Raw genomic sequence first — 23,948 nt, 5'->3', positions numbered from 1 at the left:
ACTGGCAATGTATCTCATTGCAGCTGCATTATCAGCCACCTCTGAGACTGTCTGGAAGGGCAGACAATAACCAAGTGTCACCTCTGTCTTCGGAGGTGAAGGCAGCACATTGGTGTGCACCGGCAGCCAGGGACAACTCCTAAAGCACACACACAATGTCTGACTTTACACTGCTGCTGGCAAAAGATAACTGGAGATCTAGAACTGGCATCTATTTATTGTAGCTCTAAATACCAATGAGCTGCCTGCTGATTCTGCTATCAGGTATCCATCCCGCAGTGCCAGCCTTTGGGAGCTGTTTGCTGAGTCTCATTAAAGAAATAGTGGGCCAAACTCATCTGCTGTTTGTTGAAGAGGCTCACTGGCAAGGACAGGCATGATGGCTGTTCTTCATTCAGCCAAAAAGAAAGGATAGCTCCAGCACAGGCTTGCTTAGTCATGAAACTGCCATCCAAACCAGATTTGTGAGGTTGAATGACATGAGCAACTAGTTGCACTGCCAGCTGAATGTCAACTGCTCTGATTACAGCTGGGCTTTGTGCAAAGAAACACCAAGGAAAAACACACAGAAAGAGAAGGAAAACACAGGTATCATCAGAGGGGTCCTTATAAATCTCTGCTGAAGAAAAGCTCAGAGAACTTTTTGGTAAAATTATGGTAAAAAGGCATCTTGGTCTACAGACAATTCTCAGTGTATAACTTGTCCATTTGATCAATCTTTTTTTATATACAAATGTGTGCCTGTACCTAAGACCTGTTTCTTCTCCTAAAAGAAATGTGCAATTTTATTCACCTTGAGGAAAAAAAAATAAAAACCAGAATAACAAACAATGAAAAAGCCAGATTAACAAAAAACCCTACAAGTGCTACCAGACAGTACATAAGTGTTTAGTGGATGATGAGTGCTACACAAGAAGAGAGAGAGAGGAAAGACCCCATAGAAAAATTGCCAAAAAAACCCACTCATGTTTACAGTAATCGCTCTCACATGATTGAATCAGAAATACCCAATTGATAATCTCAGGTCCCTTGATCAAAGGTAGCTACAGCAACACACTGGTAAATCTTTACTTAAGAAGGATTACTTTACTTTCATTACTCTATACCAAGACCACATGGAAGGTATCTTTCAACCTTTTCCTTACTTAAGGTAACCCACCAGAATTTGTTTTTCCATGGAGAACCATTTCCTTTTGTGCCTCTAAGGGTTTGCTAAAGCCTTTTCCCTATATAATCCTTCAGCATCTTGGCCGCCTCAAGAATACTGTGTAGTATTTTGACAGGACCTGTGTAGTCAAAAGCTGTGGCTTAAACTGTGATTTTCTAAGGTATTTTTTAAAGCAAATATACTTGATCATGGTATTCCAAGGAGTTTTCAATCTGGCAATTGAACAAGTAGATGTATTTGCTATAACATAGGCTTTAAAATTTGCAACTGCATCGGTATTTTACCTCTAGTGTGTGCATGTGAGCTGAACCACTTGGTATTTATGTGCTTTAAACTGCCAGTGCAGACAGTCTGGCTACTCCAGACTTACAGCTGGGAATAAAGTAGGTGCTATTGCTTAGTCTGATTTTCTGATAAGCTGCACAGAGTTATTAAGTGTGATTCTCAGCACTGTGTGCAATAGAATAAGCTGAATTTTATTCTCTGTTTAGAAACTTCATCCTTTTCCATTCTGTCCATTGTGTTGGTCTTTTCTTCAGCACTAAGACATTTCTGTCTTCATAACTTCATGTTTTACCGTCACTGAGCATAGCTGGCAAGGCCCTGCAACAAGCTGCAAAATATTTCCTGGTTCTGATATAACAGAGGCCTCACGGCATTCTGGTGCAGAAAAAGTGCCCCTGTTTGATGCTACAGTATGCTGTGGCTCTGCTCTCATCACATCCCCCAGCATTATGGTATGTTATGCTCCTTGTGTGACCTCAGGAGATCCTGACACAGGACCTGACAGACTTCATGTCATGCACCAACCTCATGTAAGATGAGAGGTCTGATGTTGCTCCATCATAAAAAGATTATGTGTCTCTGCATTTATCTTAATCATATCAGTGGGCTCAGCAGCTTGACTCCTTGCTGTTGAGAATGTGATAGGAGATTGTTTATAAGGTGAAACAGTAGTGGGAATAAAAGATCAGACATTGGAAAAGCTAGGAGGAACAAATTGTCATGCTTCAAGACACTGCTATTACAGACTGAAGTGTCTAACCTTTTCTTAGCTTTTGGTCAGCGGTTGTACTTAGGTGAGATGCAAAACAAAGATTTTGTCCACAAATTTTAGGCTGCTTTAAGGCTAGCAGTGCCCTGGTACCATTTAAGGGATATTTGCAGTCCGTAAAGTGATTGCAAGTAGCGTGGCCATAGGTAAAGACCAACTGTATTTTGAAGTATCAAAAGTATCAAAATATATTGGGTGCACCAATAAAATATTCAGTGTCTTACTCCTATTTCAAAAATATTGTGTGACTACAAATTACTATTCTTAAGATTCTACCACATTCTACCAAATGTGGTAGAATCTGGTATAAAATAGCAGATAGTTGACATATCACTACTTGAATGCAGAGCAGTGTGAGGGTCATCAACATTTTTGGCTTTTACTCAAAAGCCTATCTTTAATAACAAAAATTTCCTTGCAGGTTACAGTAGTTCAATGTTAAACAGTATTAATTCGAGGGTGGTAAATGCTTGGTTCTCCCCGTTATTAGTCAGAAGGAGACCAGCAGCGAGCGGGGAACTTTAGTTGTTAACCAATAACAGTAGCATGTTTGACTGCCCTCACCCTGAAATTGCTCTTTTTGTAATGGTTAACTGCTCTTTTGTAACTCACAGCAGGGGGGTAATTTTCCCATCAAAGGAGGTAAGATAAAAGGAAAGAAAATTCTTTCCATCCCGCGTGTTTAAAACCCATTTGAAAAGACAATCATTACTGTACACTACAAAAGTTCAGGTAGGAAGGTCTAGTGCATTTTTAGACTTGAGGCTACCGGCAGGGGAAAGAGGTTGCTAAAGGAATTACATTTGAATTGAAGGCAGTTCTGTTTCACTTTCTCTCAGGTTTTACGGCTTCTTGTCCCCAGGGTGTGCCAGAGTGCGGTGCGGGCGCTGCCGCCGCCAGGGCAGCTCCGCCGCCGGCCCGGCCCTCGTGGGAACAGGCGGCGGTCGGGCAGGGGGAGGCACAGCGGGCATTTCCCTGTCTCCCTCCTTCGCATCCCGTTCCTCTGCCCCCGCTGCCCTCCTCCGGGCGTGCCGCCCCTCTCCCTCCTTCCCGCGGTGGCTCCGGGCCCGCCTGGCTGCCCGCCGGGGAGGCCGAGCACACGCGGGGTCGTTTCCCGAGGAAAGCCGGGTGGCAGGGCTTCCCGTCATGGCAGAGCCGGAGGATGAAGGCCCCCGAGGCTGCGGTCCCCGGCAGTCCGTGTCCCGGCTATGCCGGCCCCAGTGTCACGCCGCGTTGTTCCGCCCGGGCTGGCGTTTCCCACACCCGGCTCCCGGAGCGCCCAGAGCGCCGCGCTGGTTGCCGGGGAGGAGCCGCCGCGTTCAGGCTGCGCAGGGCCGGGCCAGGCCCCGGCGGGCCGCGATCGCTCCCGGGAGGTGTGCCCGTGTGCCCGGCGTGGGCGGTGCCAGGGCCGGAGGGGTTCCCCGGCAGGAGCCTCTCCCGAGCAGACAGGTGCGGGCGGCTCGGGCTGCGCAGGGCGCACGGAGCCACCAGCATGGCCAGTCCTGGCACAAAGGCGTCGTGGCTCTCGCAGCCCAGCGTGAAGAGCGTGCTGGTGTATCGCAACGGGGACCCTTTCTTCCCGGGGCGCCGCATTGTCATCCACGAGAAGAAAGTGTCCAACTTTGATGTGTTCCTGAAAGAGGTGACGGGCGGGGTGCAGGCGCCCTTCGGAGCTGTGCGAAACATCTATACACCCCGGGGTGGGCATCGTGTCCGGCAGCTGGACGAGCTCCAGAGTGGGGAGCAGTACGTGGCCGGTGGCAGGGAGGCCTTCAAGAAGCTCAAGTGAGTGGCTGAAATGTAAGATTTATACAGAAATGAGTTTCAGCATTTGTGGCAGTGCTTCAGACGGCCCCTCACCCTGTCCCTTTTATTAGTCATTGCGCAAAGAGAACTTAGAAGCTGTGACCCCGGGCAAAAGGAAAAGAGCTTTAGAGGTGAGCCCCAGAAGGGGTATTCGTACCATGAGTCACACAGTGACAACTTCTTGACATGACAGTAGAAAAGGAGAAACAGCCCCTTAACCCGAAGGACGTGCAGGAACGGTATGTTGCTGTGACGTCTGTGCTTAGCTGAAGTGTCTATATTTGTGCTCAGGGGTAACATGGTGAAAGCAGTAAAAGGTGGAGTGCTGACAGTCCTGCCACGAAGTTGATGAGCTTGGGAATTCAATACCCAATGCTTCCTTTCTCGTTTATTTTTTAAAATTCTAAAGTATTCTACCCAGCTCCATCACTTCTCCATCACTTCTGTTCATTTTGGATATGTATATAGCCTTTTAATGTTTCTCCTGTTATTTAAAAGATGACCATTTACATTCTTTTTACTACCTGGATACCAAGAATTAAGCTGCCAGTTAGTCTGTTTTCTAGTGAGTCACTGGGAAAATAATGTGAAGGAGGTCTGGGCTTTTAGGTGTGTTTCCAGAGTGGTTCTGCATGTGATCAGTAACTCTTCTTAATTCTGTCAGTGAATGTCATGGTCTCAATTGACCATATTATCTTTTGCTTTGTCTTTGTAGGCATTTTCCCTACAGTTGAATTTACAGAAATGAATCTCAAAATCAACATCCCCTTTCCAGAGATGCTTGAGAATTCATATCATCAACTACCACCTTTACAGTGTCTTCCTCATCTTCGTTCTGTAGAGTAGAGGACATTATATTTGTCAGGAGGGCTCATTAGTGGCTCATTATGTTTCAGGACAAAACTCTCTGTGTAATGAACAGGATCTCTATCATCACCCTTACCATTTCTGTCACTGGCTGCTTCTAAAGATTTATTGAAGCTTCTTGAACTTCAGTAGGAAAGCCAGAGAGAAAGATGTATGACAGGCTAAATATAAGCCCTTTTCCAATAGTGCTTACTCTTTTCTGTGTCAAATGCAGTGCTCAGCTCTAAGAGAGATCTACCAATTCTATTCCATATTCAATCCTGTGATTCTGTGGATGGCTTAAAATTATTAAGTTATCAGCATACCATGTTACACCTCCCTAAATGTGTTTTGTGTTGATAGGCTCCAAAAGTAAGTGTTTGGCATTAGCAGGCACTGTTTAGAGAACAGGATTTATATTGCATGGGGAAAAGTATTTCTTTTGGTCAGGTCACAGTATATGGTTAGAGTTTTATAGTGAGACTTTTTCACACTTTTATGGTTGCAACATGCAACAAGGTATCTAGTTATTTAAGGAAAACAAAGATAATACTGAATGAAAAGCTAACCTAAGGGACTGGGTAAAAACAGGCTGTTTTATATATCCCTTGATAATATGTCCTAGTTCTGTGCTGTAGAGAGGATAAATGGGATGACTTGAGATCCCTTCCATTTCTGTATTCAGAACTGGAGTTGTTCACTTATTAGTATTTATTTACATAGTGCTGGAAATGTTGGCAGTGCTTTTCTGAGCATTAAAAAGAAGCTGAAGGGCTTAATGTTGAAGGTGTTCTTAACTGGGTTGTAGACAGAATGGTAATTAGGGAGACATCTTAGACAGAAAACTCAGAGGAGAGGAAGGGTTAATTGGAAGGAACAGTTTTCTGGAAGGAAGTGAATGAATTAAAGAAAAATGTGTGTGTTTGTGTAATATGTCATAGGTAAACAGTTACAGTGTGACAGACCAAAGCATCTGCCTTAAGGGATCTGAATCTGGTCTGATGGCAGCAAGAAGTCTGATTAAAAAAAAAAAAATTCTATTTATTTTCCCTCAGTGACTCTTATTGGACATATTAATTGCTATGACAGACTATGCAGGGCTGAACTTTGAAATGGAGGCTCGTGGCACTCATGTTTGGGAGCTGTGGGAGGGTAATGGAGAAAGTATCCAAGGAGCAGCAGAAGTTGAAAGTGACATTGTTCAGCTTCATTTGTTTCTTCTCAGATGCCTTACGCTGAGAAATGAATCTCTTTCTTTCCTGTTCACAGTGAATTCAAGATTGAACTGCACTCACCCTTAGTACATGAGTGAAACCCTGACTCTTAACATTTTGAGGTTGATAGTTCTGAGGGCATATATTCTAGATAAACTGCTGAATCATTTTTTTAAATAAATTTTAAAAAAATCAACATTTAGAAATTCTGATATTAAAAAAAAGAAAATGTAGGAATTTTTTTAAATGGAGGAATTTTTAGTCAATGTTGGCAATTTTTGTAACGTATAACAAGTTTTCCAGCTTGCTTTGTCATTTAGATATGTCCTAAGTTAACACACTCATTTTTGTTGTATATGTGGTAAGGTGTGTTGGTATGTTGGATTTGTTGCAGTGGTGAGGTAGGTTGCACATCTGTGGAGTTCTTCCCAGCTCTCAGCTTCCTGAAAGAAGACTATCTATGCTAGAGCTGGTTTTGATTTTTAGCTTTTTTTCAGAATCCTACTCCTTCATCCCCCATCCTTTGCCCATTTAATTGTATCTGTGCTCATTCATCAATGGGAAATTGTCCTCTTTCCACCTGTGTCTTTCTAAACAATGCTGTAGTTTCATCTCTGGCTTGGCTAGCCATGGGTTGGAAGCATTTCTGCTTTCTTAGTAAGTGAGAAGAAATTTGTAAAATTTTTGATCTGAGGGTTTTTTTAGCGTCATTTTCCAAAAAAAAAAAAACCAAAAAAAAAAAAAAAAAAAAAAAACCCAAAAAAACCAAAAAAACAACTTTGCTCTTATTTAAAACTTTTCAGATTTTCAGGTCCTTGAAATTTGATGAATGAATGTCCAGACTTCTGCACAGTGAATTTAAGCCTTTGACTGTGTATTTGCTTTCCTTTCCTTTGTCACTTTTCTTAGTTGTTGGTGAAGTAACTCACAGGTGCTTCGAAAACCAGAACCACAGTCAGCAGATATTGTTACAGGCTGTTGGAACAATTTTGACTGAGACACTTATTTCTTTTCAGTCTTGCAGGCTACTGTAAGAGAACTCGTTCCTTTTTATACTGAGAGCTTGGAACAGTTGTTATTATTTGTTTCTAAACATGAGGCTTTAAAAAATGTTATCCTATGTTGCTACACTTACCTTTTTCAAAGCATTGGCGTGCACTTTCAAGCAAGGCCTGGCAGCTTTGCTGTGTCTCACTGTCCCCTCACAACGAAGCCTTGAAATCTCTGTGACCATTCTGTGTACCCTGATAAATGATTGCTATTCCTTCAAAGAAAGGATGATGTTTTTTCTTTCTTTTTTATTCCTCTTTCCTGCTTTTGCACCTTCATTCAAGTCCCATGAATTCTTAACTTTGGCCAAGCAGGAAAGTTTCTTCTGGCAAATGAATCTGATCCCAGTCATTAACTACAGAGTGTGATATTACTGAAGGGCTGCAGATGTTGTGAGATCTGAGGTCTTATGGTGAGCTTGCACTGGTGCTTGGCTTTTAGGTATACCTAACTTCTCAAATAAGGTTTTCTAGTCTGAAACTCCTGGTAAAGCACCTTCCCACTGGAAGTGAGATCAGGGAACATCACAAGGAGAACATAATATTGTCCAAATAGATGTATTTTTTTTTTGCTTGTCCAGTTGAGACATGTATTTTATCCATAAAATAATTATGAAGCTATTATTGGTTCATCCAGCCATGAGAAATGAGTGTTCAGATGTGTCCAAATTCTATTGAAACCCAAATGGTATAGATCCTTTTACACTTTAGCTGATGCCCTGAGTTAAACTTGTGTGTGCAGGCAAGCCTTCAATCTATCAGTGACCTGCTGTGAGAAACTAAGAGGCAAGATGATGACTTTGAAAACTCTGGTAAGGTGATACTGTGCTGAGAATTATTGATCCACCTCACAGCTGTATATGAGCTTCTTTCTGACAAGGGGGTTATTGATGGTCTGTTCTAACCACCAGTGACTTGAAGGTAGGTGGTTGGTTTTCCCTTGTCTTTTATATTAGCCCAGAGGGCTAGCCTGAAGATTAACTAATGCTTAATATAAATGTTAATAATTACTTACTTTTTCTGTTATTTTGAAGCATAACAAGTTTTAAAACCTTCATGTGTAAAAAAAAGTGTAGAATATTGGTATCGTGTAAGCTAGATGATCCTGTAAATAATCAAAACTGTTCTCTTTCCACAGCTATTTGGACATTGGAGAAACAAAGAAAAAACCCCCTGAAGTCAATAATGAGGTAAGATGGCTGAAATATTGAAGAAATAAACCTGAAGTTTATGTTAATGACATGCTTGCATTTAAGCCTGATTTTTTAAATACACATTTATTTTGTTTAATTTTATAATAATACAGTTATCCACTGCTCTTCACATATTTCTTCAGTGATTATTACTCTGGTTGCTCTGAGCATGATATATTGACTATCTTCTGTTCAGCTTTCTAAATTGCTACATCCAGCTAAAAACTCAGTAACGAAAAAAAATCTGTCGTCTTCTTTGAATCGGGTCATAAGCCAAAAGGAGATTTGTACTTGCAGGAAAAAATGGTAGGAATGAGACTGCTGGGAGTTTTAGACCAGCAAATTTTCTTCAAAACTTGGTATTTCCTCTGAAGAAGAGACATTTTTGTTTGAAAAATGCTAGCGTAAACTTTTAACTAGTTCAAGTCCATAATTTGCCAAGCTCAGTTGTTTCTCTTCAGCAGTGCTTATGCTGTACTTGGAGGAGATAACTGCAAACTTCAAAAAGCATCATGAGGATTTGTGTAAAATGCGTGGCTCTGCATTATTTTTACTGTTTTATTGTGTATGGAGGTAGCAGTGACTCCCAAAAACATGTGAGTTCCAGCTTCTGCCTCACAAGAAGCATTAGCTCACTTGTTTGTCAATTTCTTTTGCCTTTTGCTCTCGGGCCACATTATTAACAATTCAATGGTTTGTATAGCAGGGCTTTTCAGACAGTAGGACACCTTGTACTAGAAGATCCTCAAAATTGCCCTAATGACTCAGATACTTAGATACTTCTTATTCAGAAGCTATGTAATAAAACAAGTTTTTAATTTAGCATAACTTGTCACCTGTATTTTTTTGAATGGGCTCACTGAACAGGAAGATCAAATTCAAGTGGAAAATTTGATATGCTTCTGCTACAGGTACCCTGTAAATTTATTCTTAGCTGGATACTTATCAGTACAACTACAGCCTTGCTTTTTAAAAGCTGGTTTTATGGCTGATTATTTTGCTGCAAATCCTTAGAAGATTTTTGATATAACAGAAAGTCTGTGCAGTTGTAGAAGTAGTTGAAGTTGTGAGTTTTTTTTACTTACAGTTGCATTTTTGATAAAAGGGGCTTTTATTATTTTGTCTGGAATCAGTGCTCATTGTATATTATCCTAACACTTTCAGCCATGTCTTGGGGCTTTGAAGTAATCCAGTATAAACCCTCCATTATCTCAGCTTTCTTCTTCATATTTGACTTATGTTTGCAATCTCCACTGTCTCCCTGTGGAGAGCTTAAATCCCTGTGCTGAACTCAACTTTAACATGATTGATCTATTTGGGGAGGGGGGTCATAAAAATGAGAAGAAACATACTGTTAGTCTACAGATTTTTCCTGGGTTTTTGAATAACACAACTTGTCTTTATGCCCTTATAATTTAATCCTGGGGGTGAACTTTCAGGGGACTAGTAACAGAAGTCTTAATGCCCAAATTAGTTTTTGTTAAAATGATATGAGGCAGCAAGTCCCAAGTTGCTTTTTTTATTTTCAGATGTTCACGTAGAAATCAAAACCCTAGATATGTTGTAGGACCAAGAAAGGCAGCATTATTCCTATCATGCTTAAGTACAAGGGTATCAATTTTTGATTGTATCAAGCATGTGTAATTTGGCATTTTCTCTGCTAAAACAATTACAAATATCTGATTCTGGTTAGTGTTCAGGGAGTCAAAATGAAGAAAACTTTATGCAACAGCTGTGCGCTGTGTATTTGTATGCAGCTGTATGTTTTCTTTTGTGTTAATTAAGCTGCCAAATGCTTGACATCTGCCTTTGGGAGCACTTTAATGTTGTTCTTGAAGGCAACATCTCCGTTACTTTAAATTTGCAAATAACTAGAAAATGTGTGTCAAACTAGCATTAAGCAAGAAAAAATTTATGTTCAAGATATGATGTAAATCCTCTGGCAGAGCTATCATGCTGTAATAAAACATCTCAAAGTTTTAATGGTTGTGTTACTGGTAGGCAAAATAGTAAAAATATTTCATCCTGACCCAAGCTAAAGCTTTGTTGCAAACTATTTCTCAGGTGTGTTTCCATCCATCACTTCTTTTGGCAACTCAGCTTCTTGCTTTTCAAGAGAGACCCCTTTTGTACCAAAGCTGATGTGCAAGTCCAAATACACGTTAAATTATGTGCTTGAGGAATCTAGCAATTGATCTCTTGAGAAAATACAGACCAACAGAGTTACCAGTTGTTTATTATAAGCTTAATTGTTTTTAAAAGGTACCGAATGTTATTTTCCAATTATAATGGGGAAAGTATGAACATTTATATTTCTCTAGGCACTGTTTGATCTAAATGGTCTCTCCCTCTGTACTCAAAGAGATGTATTTTACTTGTCATTGGTGCTAGGCAAGCTGAAGAAGAAGCTTTTGTATTTACAAATCCTGTAGGCAGCTATTCATTTTAAACTCTCTTTCCTTCATAAAAATATGTTCAGCTGGAGCCTCTTTTCTTCTTTGACTTCTTACGATCAACTACTCTTTGAAAACACTGCAGTAAATGAACTTTGCCCTGTGATGCTGTAACAGCAAAGAATTACACTTACCCAAGAAAAGCAGAAGTATTTTGATATTGAAGAACCAGTCTCTCGCAGCTGAGAGAAAAAAGGAAGGTCATACCGTCTGTATGAAACAGCATCTGTTATCAGAAGGCCATGGTAGGCCTGCAGTAAGCTACTCTACTGTTGATACACTTGCCCTTGGTTGATCTTAGGTAGTAAGAATGTTGCATTTTTTTGTCTGCACTTTTTCTCCTGGACTTCTAGGACAAGGTGACTGTGTGGGCAGCCCTGACACAACTATGTCACATTTTCCCAGTTTTCCCAATCACTTTTTCACTGTTTTACCTTATTTTATCATTCCATAACGCCTTTTCGATTGCAACTCTTGTTTTATCATTTGGTTTAGGTGTAGTCACATTTATAGGAGTATTTGTTGAATGGAATAATCAATGTTTTTACGAATGATTCTTCAGAGGATTAGTAAAGATTCATCAAAGCTATCCTACACATATGACCTGCATATTTGTATCTGTATACACATCCAGAACATCTCTCCTTATTGAAAACTCTTACTGATCACAAGGATTTGAGTAAAGGTCTAAATTTTTTTATAATTTTAAATTTCTTTCTCTGATCCAGTGCCTATCAGTTCTCATGTTGGTCACATTTTGGAAGACACAGATGTGGGCTAGGACATGGAGTAAAGAGCTTTTGCTTTCTAGGGAGCTTCACAGAATGTGTGTGTGCCTGTGGTGAAGCGTGAGTGCAGAGTGAAAATGTGACTGACAGAATGTCTTCTACCAGTGGTCTCCAGGTACAGCCCATCACTCAGCAGCTGCTGGGGGGTCTTGTGGACCAGGCATAGTTGATTAGCAAATCTCAGTGTAGGTCAGCTGGCCCCTGTGTTCTTGGTGAGGTCCTGGGACAGGTCCTGTCCCTGTTGTCCAGTGCTGACAGAAGAGGCAAACACCATGACAGGGGAGTGTGAGGTGGAAAATACAAATGTTGAGACTTGGTGGGTGTGGACTTAGCACTAAAATTTTCCCCAAAATCATTTAAGATGATGCTATAAAATTATTTAGAAGACTTGAAAATCCTCCATTTCTCTCTGTTTCTCCATATTTCAAAATTAAATTATTGCAATATCATTTATGGCAATTGTTTTTCCTCATCCTTTGTTGCTTGACAAAGTCACCACTCATCTCTCAGCAGTAGTATGATTGCACTTATCTCTAAAAATTACATTTTGGAAGTCTATGATGTTGTCTTGGTTTCACAAATTATTTTGGTATATTCATGCTGGATAAACCTTGTACCTAACTTGACATGAGTCATTCTTTTTAAAGTACCTTCTCAGGAAAAATCACAGTAGTTATAATTATTTTTTATTTCAAAACTACTGTTTATCATGTTTGACAACATAGATGTTTAACAATAAGAAAAATCTTGTCATTTTTCAATTATTGGACTCTTGATTCACTTTAACATCTAACTGTCAGATAGAAATGGTTCATGGATATTTTCTCTGTACCCAAGATAGTTTTGTAAAAGGGACTGAATAGATACTAGAAATTATCCCAGGCTGTGCAAATTACAGCTTTTTGATGTCAAAACAATGTAACTACATAAGGTATTCTTTCCTAAGGATTAAAAAAACCTCAGACATTATTTGTGCCACCCAAAATTGCTAAACACAAAATACTGTTTGGCTGGTAACAAGTTGTGTATAAAGGTTCACTTCATAGTCCTTTGCAAAAAGGCAAAACTATAGGTTATAAGTTGGATAATAGGAAAAAGATTTTTACAGGAAGAGTGATAAAGACTGAAATGGTCTGCCCAGGGAGGTAGTGGAGTCACCATCCCTGGATGTGTTTAAAAAAAGACTGGATGTGGCACTCGGTGCCATGGTTTAGTTAAAGTGTTAGGGCATCAGTTGGACTCAATGATCTTGAAGGTCTCTTCCAACCTAGTGATTCTGTGAATTCTGTAAGCCCTCTTGCTACTCCATGTTTGACCCATTTGATTTCTTCTACTGCTGGCATCACAGACCGGGCAAGAATTTTTTTATTTTCTCATGTGAAATTAATTATTAATCCTGCTTTAAGCATATTTTAAGGAATAAGACTATTAAAATGTGAAGTTTAAAAAATGTGATATATATCTTTAATCTCCTGAGCAACATCTTTAATAGTTAAATGTGATATGCCATTGTTTGGTATTTAGTATCCTGGTAACATAATTGGCACAACAAGACATGCAAAACAAATACCCTTCGTGAGTGTTCACAGCCTAATACCAGGAGGAATTAGAGAAGAACTACCCAGACATCCAGTTAGAAGATAAGCTGTGCCCTTTTTTTCCTTATTTGAACTATGGTTGCATAAAACTTCTCTTTCTATACTTCTGTATTAACTGAACTGTGCACTTTCAAGTATTTTGACTAGCAGCTTGCTTACAAATGGATTTATTGAATTTTTGAGCAGCAGAAAGACTTTGGTTCATGCTACCGGAGAATTCCATGGTCTGTATTGAGTTTGATCTGAAACTTGGAAGTTATTCTCTTCCTTGATTAAGATCTGCCTTGCTCAGTTGAGTAGCCAGTCTTCCTGGCCTGTGAGGAGGCCAGGAGTGAGTGAAGAGGTGCCAAAACTGAAGCTTTTAATGAGGCATGTGTTAATCTCATTAATAATTTTTTGCTGTATATTAAATTGATGTACTTGAAACATAAACAGCTTTCACCTTTGATTAAAAATGGTGAAGAAAAAACAAAGATTTTTTGGGGGCTTGTGTTTTGTTCTTCAGATGTTTGACTGTTCCTAGCTTCAGGTCCTTTTGAGGAGCCATAAAGGCCAGAGACTTCCTTTTGGTTTAATTAGTCTAAGGAATTTGGGGAAAATACACAAAATGTGAGCGGCAAGACTGGCCAGAATCGTCACTATCATGTCAGTGTCAGAAATAAATATCAGGATCTATTTTGCTTGAATAAACTCAGTTATTGATGCCATCATTGTGTGTGTTGTAAGCAGTGTTGGTACAGCATCATGCAACTCAGAGAAGAAGTGGGAGCTATTCCTGGGATCCAGAGGGAACATAGATGTGATCTATTCTGGAGCATTGCATAGGCTGTGTGTCTGGACAGATAAGGCCATGCCATTGTTTGACTTATCCCAGCTGAAGATTTGGCCACTAGTCTGATGTCCCAAACTCATGGCAGATCCAGACTGAAACATTTTTCTTTCCAGGACTTAAATAGCTGAGGTGAGATGTATAGAGAATATAAACTCTATTTCACTTGCTCTGGCTGAAAAGGAGGGCAATTTACCTTGAAGGTGAACGGGTTGGCTTTAAACACTCTGGGAATTTTGTGGGAGCTTTGCAGTCTAGAAGGCTCTCTTAGTCACTACACAACTGTCTGCTGTGGAACAGCTCGTTTCCAGCTCATCCATGTTTTATGTGTGCTGAGAAGGTTGTGTGCAGCTGTGGCCTTGTGGCCTATTGCTCAGTTATTAGCAGTTTGAGCATTGCTCTTTATCCACACCAGCAGAAAGGTTTGTAGTTTCTGGCTCAAGGCTGGTTTGTACTATCCAGAGCACCACCCAGCCGTGCAAAGTAGCCAGAGAAGTGTGGATTATCCAGGTTAGCTACTGCATAGGATGACTGAAATGGTTTTGCACTAGCCAAACACCTGAGTGAGTTTGACTCTGCAACTTGAGTCAATGTGTAAAAAATGTTCTATTAAAAAGTCATGTTTCTATGAAATAGATAATATGTTTCCTGTGCTGTAATAGCTTTAGAAAACTTATTGTTCTAGTTTGGTTTTGATCACTGAACCTTGAACATTCCTTTGTTTTACATCACAGGGTGGTGATGGTGTGTATCAATGGAGTTTTGGTATTTTTGACCCCAGTTCTGCCCCAGGGAAATGTAAATATTTGTTCTCAATTTTCCTGGGCACATTGATTAACAAACAGGCCATTGTAACAAACTGGCAAGGCCATGGCTCATTGCATGAGCTGATAAATTTGGAATGTGACATTGTGTTGAAATATTTAAAGCTTCGGAAGGTTAGTTATAAAGTGAAGTGAGTAATGGGTGAGATGTTCATAGCACCCAGGACTACACTGGTAGCAATAAGAAAGACCTGCTTTTACGCTTGCACAAACCAAAGTAGCGCAGAGCATCTGGGTCAGACACATTGCATTTTTTGACTCTTGCTTTGTTGCTGTCCAGTGTGGCCTTGTAAATACATGTTATCCTGCAAATCATGAAGCTGTTTAATTGTCCCCTTTGATGGGAGGACATTTCTGGTAAGGAAAGGAAATATGTGAGTTAGTGATACCATTTCTTAGCTCTGGGTAACTGGTGCATGTATTCATGGCAGCACTGTGAAAGTGCTGCCAGATCTCTGTATTTAGCATATGTCTAATTATTTAATGAACACTGAAAGGAAAAGACAAGCTAAGAATGGCACATTTCTATTTGAACCTATCCTCATGTGCATAAAAATCACTTTTTCAGAAACTGAATATGTAGACTGGTGTGTTCATAGGCTAGTTAAAATACTAATTCATCAGCTGTATGCTTTTCTTATATACAAGGATTGACTCAGTGAAGTGTCATGTGCCTCTTGCAAGTCCCAAGTAGCTAAGAGGAGGTTGTGTAGTTTTCAGAGTCTGTCCCACTTTCCAGTCTATATTTTTATAATAAGTGTTGAGAAGTATAGTGCAGCATTCATAGAAGCAAAAACTCTATGCGTGGGATCAGCAAATAGGTTCACACCAACCAAAACAAATAAACTTAATTTTGATACATCTCCATTTAGAGATTAAAGTTTATTATCTTTTACTGGTTAGCATGTGTCTGAAGAAAGAAGCGAAAACTATTAATTTTATCTGTATACTTCAAAGCAATGTATGCCTTTCTCAGAGTCCTTACATGAATAGCCATTATCAATGATGATATCCATTTAATGCCATATGTGTGGCATTGTCTTTCCAATGTAACACTTCTTGGAGTTAGAAAGATTGCATAAGCAAACCCATTCATAGTCTTCTAAAAAGGAGTTACATAATTTTAGTTATTTAATGAGTTTGACTCTGCATCTTTTGTCATTGTGTAAAAAAAATGCCTATAAAAAAAGTCATGTTTCTATGAAACAGCTCTTTGCTGCACTGTAATGGCTTTAGAAAACTTACTTTTGTAATTTGTTTTCATATAGTCAGCTGAACAGAAGCATAACAGATTTTTAAAAATTAAAATTGTATTAAAGTGTGTATATATTTATGCATACACACATATTTTATTCAACTAGTGGATATGCACAGACTAATGCAAAATGGTTTTCCTATAAAAATATGATAGTAGGCCTGGGGTAATGGTTTGGCTGCTGATCATTTAGCTTTGTTTTTGTTTTATTTTTTTCCAACAGTCAACACTGGAAGATGTAAGTACCTAAAGTAGATTGAGCAATGTGTTGTATGTGTTTCTTAAGTGTTGTGTTTGTGTTCGTTAAATTTTGTAAATATTTAGAAAATAGCTATGTTTAGCATATAAGTGAAAAATGTATAGGATGTTTTTTAAAACAAACAGCTGTGAGGATGTGGATTTTATTACCTTGCTTCTGTTGAATGCTGATGTGCTGTGTGTTTGTGTTTACAGAAGGCTGTTAGGAGACACTCAGAGCTAATCACAAGTTCAACCCCAGTCTGTTATGACCAAAGATGAAAGCTGGACTCCCAAGAGACTCTGTAAAAAGTGTTCTGAGACTCAAGTGTTTACAGAGTTCTCAAACACTGCAGAGTGATTCCCATTCCCACAACCTAACCTGTGCTGAGTTTAGCTGTTTTGTTTTTCCCAGACTTTGCAAGGTGCTTTGCAAAGTCATTTCACAGATAGTAACTCCTCTCTTAAGTAAGGAAAATTCTTTCTGCTGTAAGAGGCTCTGTGTGAAATACCTTTTATTTAAAGAATAGAAAAATAAAAATTATAGTGGTTTTGAGTGTCTGTGATCCCATGGTGTATTTCCAACTGTGCAACTCTTGTTGCCTTGCAAATTGTCATTGGATTGATTGCTTCCAGCTTACATAAAGTTTTCTCTGAGTTCCTCCTTCCTCCCCAGGACACTTTGTGCTGCTGCTGCTGTGTGTTGTCATGTAATAGCTCAGATAAGTATCTCATCACAAATTATGAATTGTTGGCAATGTTTGTCAGTAGGAAATGGAAGCTGCCCTTAAATGGGTCTTTTCAAACAAACTGAAAATGTACAAAATTGAAAGATAAAATCATAATGGGGTCAGACCACTGATTTATGTAAATCTGCTTGCAGTTGCTGACGTAAATGGGAAAGTGCTGATGTACATCATCAGAGAATGTGGCTGGTGAAATGAAAAGAAAATAAAGGGGTTAGGGGGCTAGTGATGCTGGTCTCTTAATGTAAGCACAAACTTTCATCCAAGACCACTTTGTTGTTAATATGTAACTCTGCAGTGCCAGAGGGGTCAGGATATTCCAGACACTGCAACAATGTGGTGCCTCCTACAAACATAATAGGAGCAGAACTATGTATTCTTTAATTAACCCCTGGACCAGGTCTTCCAGTGGCATGGTTTTGTGGAACTCCATATATACCTCTAAGGAAATAAATTGATTTACTGTGGCTGAGCACTTGGTCTTTTATTAATGTATACTTCTGTATTTTGAAGTTAGGTGCCTTGCTTTTCACGACCATAAATAGTCTAACATTGATCAGACAGAAGTTATCCTAAACTCTACAAACAGAACAGTCAGACTAATGAAAATAAATATGTATAGTATGGAAGTGGTGGGTTTTCTTACCTTTTTTTTCTTTTTTAATCACAATGTAGCGTGATCTTTATAAAATATGCCTTCAGAGCATGCTTCCTTGCACTGATTTTTGTAGTTTCCCTTTATCAAATGTACTATTGCACTAACATATTCTTTTTTTTTTTTTTTTTTTTTTTTTAATAGAGAAGGTACATTGATTTAAACAGGCTTAGATAAACAATGCAAGTTTATATTTTATTCCAGTTTAGGCCATGCTTAGGTAGAACAGACAAATATTTAGTCTTGGCTGGTCCCATGTTATAATCCCCTGCAGTTTCCTTGTTTAATTACAAGCCTAAACTTGTAAGGGGCAGAAGGCTGCCAGAAATACTAACGATCTTCAGAGAACAACCCAAAAGACAAACTTCCAAGCTGATGCTTCAGTATCCATTTGGGGCAGAAATACAATCCTTCAAATAATAAATGTGCTCTTAACATCTGTCAGTTATTGTTTTCTCCAGGGTCTGGTGACTGGGCTACATGCAATCACGTGATGGCCTTCTGAGGAGCCTACACCAAAATTAGTGGTTTCATCAGCCTGCAGGAGTAACCAAGTAATAGGACACACCTAGGGCTATCCTAAAGGGCTTCTTAATGCTTAGTGAATGCTTTCTAGCTGTTCCAGTGAAGTGTGGAGCATTGGAACCTGAGTGTTGCAGTCTGCAGCAGAGACTTAATTTGATGGACTGTTTGGAGAGACTGTGGGAGAGCTTGGGCAGCATAAGTGAGCATCAGGAATGGATGTAGAATCAACTTTTAGAAAAAGTTATTTATAATTTTACTCCTTATGTTTTGGATATTTTATAGGGGATTATCCTGGCAACCTACCAGCTACAAAGAAAGGTATAAGGGCATTCAAGGTTCAGTAACTCCCATTTTGTGTTTGGAGCCTAAACATTAGGATCTGATGCTATGGAAGTAAATCAGTATTGTCTTAGCCTCCAGTAGGATAACCTTTAGAAAGTAACTTTTTCCCCCCTGTAGTCTGAAGCTCATTTTTAGATTGCTTACACTGAGAAAATAACCCTTTAATGACTGATAGCAGCAATAGAAATGTTTTCAGATGTTGTAGTTTAAGGTTTATTTTCATTTTTTTTCCAGTAAATTTTCATTTCAAATTTTGGTGACATAAATGACCAGTTATGCTCTGAAGAATATACTTCTAGTGTTTCTGCAAGAATGGCTGAGCTCCTAACTTGGCAGTTGTCAAAAAAAGTCTTTGCCTCCCCTAATGAGGTATATGATAGCAACCTCTTACTCTCTTTCCAAGCCTGTAGTAGTAGGTATGAGTCTTTCACCTGATTCAGATCACACTGCAATCAACAGCAAGACTGTGAACTGCAATTACCTTAGGCATTAGTGCATGCACAGTCTAGTACAACATTTCTCTTTGTATGAGGCCAAAACAAACATGCATCTATAAAATAGGTCTGAGTAAATGCAAATGGCTTGTGAATTGCTTGCTTAAAGGGAAGGTCCCCAGCCATGCCAGGAGTCTGGTCTGCAAGCAGTGCTGGCTCAATGCAGTAGTAACATCTTCCTTGCTGTCTCTCCTCTTGGAGATGTCTCTGGCCAAAATATCCCTTGGCACTGACTTTCAAATCACCATGCCCTTCTGGGGCTGATTGCTTCTGTTTAGTCTTTTTAGTCTATGGAGCTGTGCAAAGGTTGATTCTGCCTTTCTCCATCCATAACCACTGTGGACTTTTATGTCCTCTGAGTCTCTCAAAACACAAATGTTTGAGAGGGCTACACAGCTCACAAGGGCCTTTGAAAAACACAAAAGGTTGAAGTGAGTTGAATTCAGAATAAATATACTTCTCTTTCAGCAGACATTGAAAACAAATTTTGTTCAACAGATTTACCTGTTTGCTGTATTTTACTTGAAATGATTGTACACTAAGGAGTGCCACTATTGCTTTTGTTTTGTTGGTTCCTTTTCTCCTAAGTTTGCTATCTCACCTCCAGAATTTGTGTGGTTGGTGCAGAATTTGCTGTGTGACATTGTCTGACCCATGTGGGAAGTCAGATTTCATTATTTTAATAGTAATTTTTAGTCCATTGGGAATATCTACTAGCTTGAGCACCTTTCTTTTTAGCGTATGCCCAAGAAAAAACTGGAAAGCATTCTGGTCATTACTAAATGAGTTTGTGTAAAAATCCGAGCAAAGACTAAAAGCCCTGGAGTTCAGACCATTTCCCACAAATTAAATGAGAAGTCCTGATTAAGTTAGCACAGAGTGTGATAAAACTGCAACATACTGTGTCATTAGACTGCTTTACATGGTGATTGGAAAATTGCCAGTTTAAATAAACTTTGTACATCTATTATCTATTTGAAAGCATGTCTCTCCACACACCAGCTATTTAATCTTTTATGCTTCTATGTTTTTTTTTTTTTTTTACAAATGTAGTGAACTTGTAAATGCATGTACTATAACTGTTGAATGTTTGTTTGGGCTTAACACCTTATTTTGATTTGCTAATGATGAAAAATTAAAAAGAAATCTACCTAATGATTTTGGAGTTTGGGTTTATCCTTTTCTTCTTTTAAACTTTCTGTTCAGAATAACAACATTAATGTTGATCTCAATGCAGCGTCTGTTCAAAAGAGTATAGGGAATAATTCTGGGAATTAAGTAGCCTATGTATTATTCTGAAGGCTAAAAATCTGCAGTTCACCTCACTTTTCAGTCATTGCTCTAATTCAGGAACCTTTATAAATTACTGATTTATTTGGATTAAAGGCCTGGGCAAGACCAAAGGTAGTTATTAAAATAGCAGAGGGATCAAGCAATGTCATTTATTGTTAAAAAGAGGAGATAGTTAAATAGTCTGCACCATGGTAATAAGCAATAAAGACTAAGGCAGCAAGAACAGCATTTGGGAGTATTTCTTTGGGTGTGTAGAACAGCCAGAGATGTCCATACAATTCTGTGTCCTCAGTGCAAACCCTGTGTCGTGCCATGGTGCACTGTGGTTGCTGTGCCGTGGCTGTTACTCAGCACGCACATAAACCTGCAGCAGTAATTATGTGTGCTATGTAAGAGGTGAAGCTGGAAGGGAATAAAATGCATGCTTTAAAGACATGCTTTCCCACTTACTGCTGGTGGTCAGGGTAAACTTCTTCTGACTATGAGGACTGTGTAACTTCTAATTCCCCTTTTGTTCTTGCAGGTCAAGCCAGTTACTCACAGTAGGATCACCGTGTCAGCACGATTTCGAAAGTCTCTCCAGGAGCCCTACACTATTTTGTAAGTAGAATTTTCCCTTAGTGGGTTGCCATTTCAGGGGTGGGGGTGGTACTGTGTTTACTTCAGGTGAGCTTTGTTTAAAATGCTCCTCCAAGTTATTTTACTTTTCTTTATTTCAGCCTGATTGCTAATGGAGACCTTATTAGCCCTGCAGTGCGCCTCCTCATTCCCAGGAAAACACTGAATCACTGGGACCATATTCTTGAAATGGTGACAGGAAAAGTTACCCTCAGAAGTGGAGCTGTTCACAGGTATAAGAAAGCCAAATATTTCCAATATACATTTTATATGCCTAGATATGTTTCTAAAACTCCATAGGTAGATATAATGGATCGTCCCTATATTATGAGAAGTTTCACTGTAAGAAAATTAAAATACATCAGAAGGCCACAAAGTGGAAATATTTTGACTCTAAGTAACTGTCACATTTCATTTCTACTGCTATTAAAAAAAAGAATAATCGCAATTTGCTTGAACAGTTATTTTAAAATTAATATTTAATAATTATTTAATTAGCCGGCCTGTAATAATACAATAATAATGCAATCAATTTAGTACTAATAAATAAGTTACATGTCATAATGAAATAAATTAACATGGTAAAGTTGGTGAAGATGTTTGGAATGTGAGATACATGTGACGTGTGTTACTTTTTAATTTTGATAGTTCTTTAAATTCATTGGGGCAAACAATTTCAAGGGGAATATTATAGATTCTTTGGGATTTGTATACCTGGGGCAAGACTAGGATGTGCTTCATATTTGGCTCTCAGCCTCTTAATAAAAGCCAAGGCCAAAGTTGTTGTTGGGGTTTGCCAGTTCTAGTATCTCAGCTGGTCTGGGTTGTTGAGGCATCTGAGGAATAGGAGGTGACCTCTTGGATAGGTAGGTTTCAGTCTCTTAAGGCTTTTACAAGGTAAAATAAGTTACCTAAAATGGCAGTTTTTATTAGTTTAAGAGCAAAATTATAGATGTGATGTCCGTGAGGAACACTGCAGTGCAAGTGGGCTCTCAAGGTGCGCAAGCAAATTACCGACATTCCAGTGTTGCCCCATGCAGAGCACATTACAGAAATCATTCCCATCAGGTGGGAAAGAACCTTTTGTGCAAAATCATTCTTCACAGCCTATGCAATGTTTGGGGCTAAGCTTGCAAAATCTTTCTCAAAACGGCGCAGATAGTGGGTAATCTTTCAGTTCTTCTGCTTGCTTTCCTTTTTGATAAGGGTGAGAGAAGATTAAGGTAATGCTGTTGAATATCAGCTCTCATCAAGTTTTTTCTCTCAGCCCTGAACTTCTTTGCTCCTATTAGCTGTCTGCTTAGGATTTTTACTTGCAGTAAAGTAAACCTGCATGTGTTGAAGCTTTCTGGTTTCTCTGCTAGTGTAATTCAGAAGTGAACAAAGCGAGAAAAGACATTTACAACATACCAATTCTTTCTGCTCTCAGGTTGTTTAGCAATTTAAAAATCTTTTTCATTTTATTCTCATTACTTGGTGTCATTCTAGTGAAACTGAATGTTGTACATGGAAGCATTAAATATATAACTAAGATTCCTTTTGAGATGTTCCCTTCAGTTCTCATCTTTAATCCTTCAAATATAAGATAATGTACATGACATTTTAAATTATTTAATGTTTTCCCCTTGCTGGTTTTCTATTAACTCAGTTTTCATTTTCTTTTCTTTAAAATATTAGAAATACATATTAAATCCATTAGTAAAGTGGTCATAGTTCTCTAGTAAGTTACACATTACTTGCTGGAGTTTACTGAAACTCTGTTAGCATTAGGAGAGATCTGGTAAAACCACTGACACTGGGAAGATGTAATTTCTCATTAAGGAAGCATAAGTGGACTTACAAGAACCTGCATTATGTACAGGGCAACTTTTTCTTTTCCATGTTATTAAAAGACTTAAAAAGCTACTAAGTCTCACAGTTTCACATGGGGCTTTTTAAAAAAGAAATTATTGATCACCCTGATCAGAATAGAGATGCAAGCATGAAATATGAGAGGGGAGTTATGGGAAAGTAGCTTTTCTGCTGGCCAGCTTGTTGTTGGGGGTGGGGTGCAGCAACCTGATGGGCAGGTACTGGGTGCATCAGCAGCTGGGAATTTGGGGATTTTGTCCCAGAAATTGTGTCTTTGCTGTCTCCCTTTTCCAGCCTGTATGCTTGCTTTCCTTTGGCTGTCACTTTTCAGCTTGGATTCAGGAGGGAAAGTGGAAGTCCACTGACATCTCACAAGACAAACTTAGGTCATCCTCAGAAGAAGTGACTACAAGGATATTTTTGTTACATGATACGAGCCAGAAAGAGCCCAGCTGGTCTGTGAATGGTTCTGGCAAAGTGAGTGGGTGAAAACTGTGGCTTCAAAATTCAGAAATTGTAAAAAAGTAGCTTCAGAAATTTGTGTCACAAAACTTCTGTGTGCTTGTTAAATCCATTTAGTTAGTTACTTGTTTGAAGATCCATTTTTAAAAAATGCATTTTTGATTTCACTTTCATCTTCCGAGACTGATTATGTTTGATTTCGCTATTGTGATTATTATTATCAGGGTGAAAAATGTGATTAAAGATTGCCAAGTAATCGGTAACATTTTTTTGAGTTATATTAAACAAAGAACTTGTGCACTTTAAATATAGCATTAAAGGACAAGCAAAATGAAAGATCAGGAATTAAAAAAAACCCATTATTTTGTATGCATCCCTCTATATCTGCAACCCCAAACATAATGCAAATGCATAAACAATTCTTAAGCTGTGGTACACTGATTTGCTGGTTTTCTCCCCCCAAGTTCCCAAAGTGAAGTGCAATCTAGCAGAACACAGTGAGATTAATTCAGAAATAGGCTTCCTGCTGATTTTCTGATAGCTTTTTTTATTTTCATTGTTTGTGTGTAACTGATGTTGACTCTGTGGTAGTGAAACATAAATTGCTCTTTGAATTGATGGCATGCCTGTAGAATGTTTGCGCTATGA

General features: G+C 38.9%; 1 protein-coding gene across 1 annotated transcript in view; it reads left to right on the top strand.

Moving 5' to 3' along the window:
- Positions 1–3,714: 3,714 nt before the first annotated feature.
- Positions 3,715–23,948, top strand: part of DCDC2 (doublecortin domain containing 2) — a gene marked incomplete at both ends in the record, with an annotated part of 51,425 nt that continues 31,191 nt past the window's right edge. Inside the window, 5 exons of the mRNA XM_084202255.1 lie at positions 3,715–4,007; positions 8,276–8,327; positions 16,301–16,315; positions 20,893–20,969; positions 21,089–21,220. Of these exons, the coding sequence (XP_084058381.1) occupies positions 3,715–4,007; positions 8,276–8,327; positions 16,301–16,315; positions 20,893–20,969; positions 21,089–21,220 (569 nt within the window). The remainder of the gene's footprint in view (positions 4,008–8,275; positions 8,328–16,300; positions 16,316–20,892; positions 20,970–21,088; positions 21,221–23,948) is intronic.

This window comes from Fringilla coelebs, assembly GCF_963513975.1.
Source record: "Fringilla coelebs genome assembly, chromosome: 1".
NCBI classification, from domain to species: Eukaryota; Metazoa; Chordata; class Aves; order Passeriformes; family Fringillidae; genus Fringilla; species Fringilla coelebs.
Note: the sequence above shows the minus strand (reverse complement) of the source record. Positions and strands in the feature narration are given on the sequence as shown.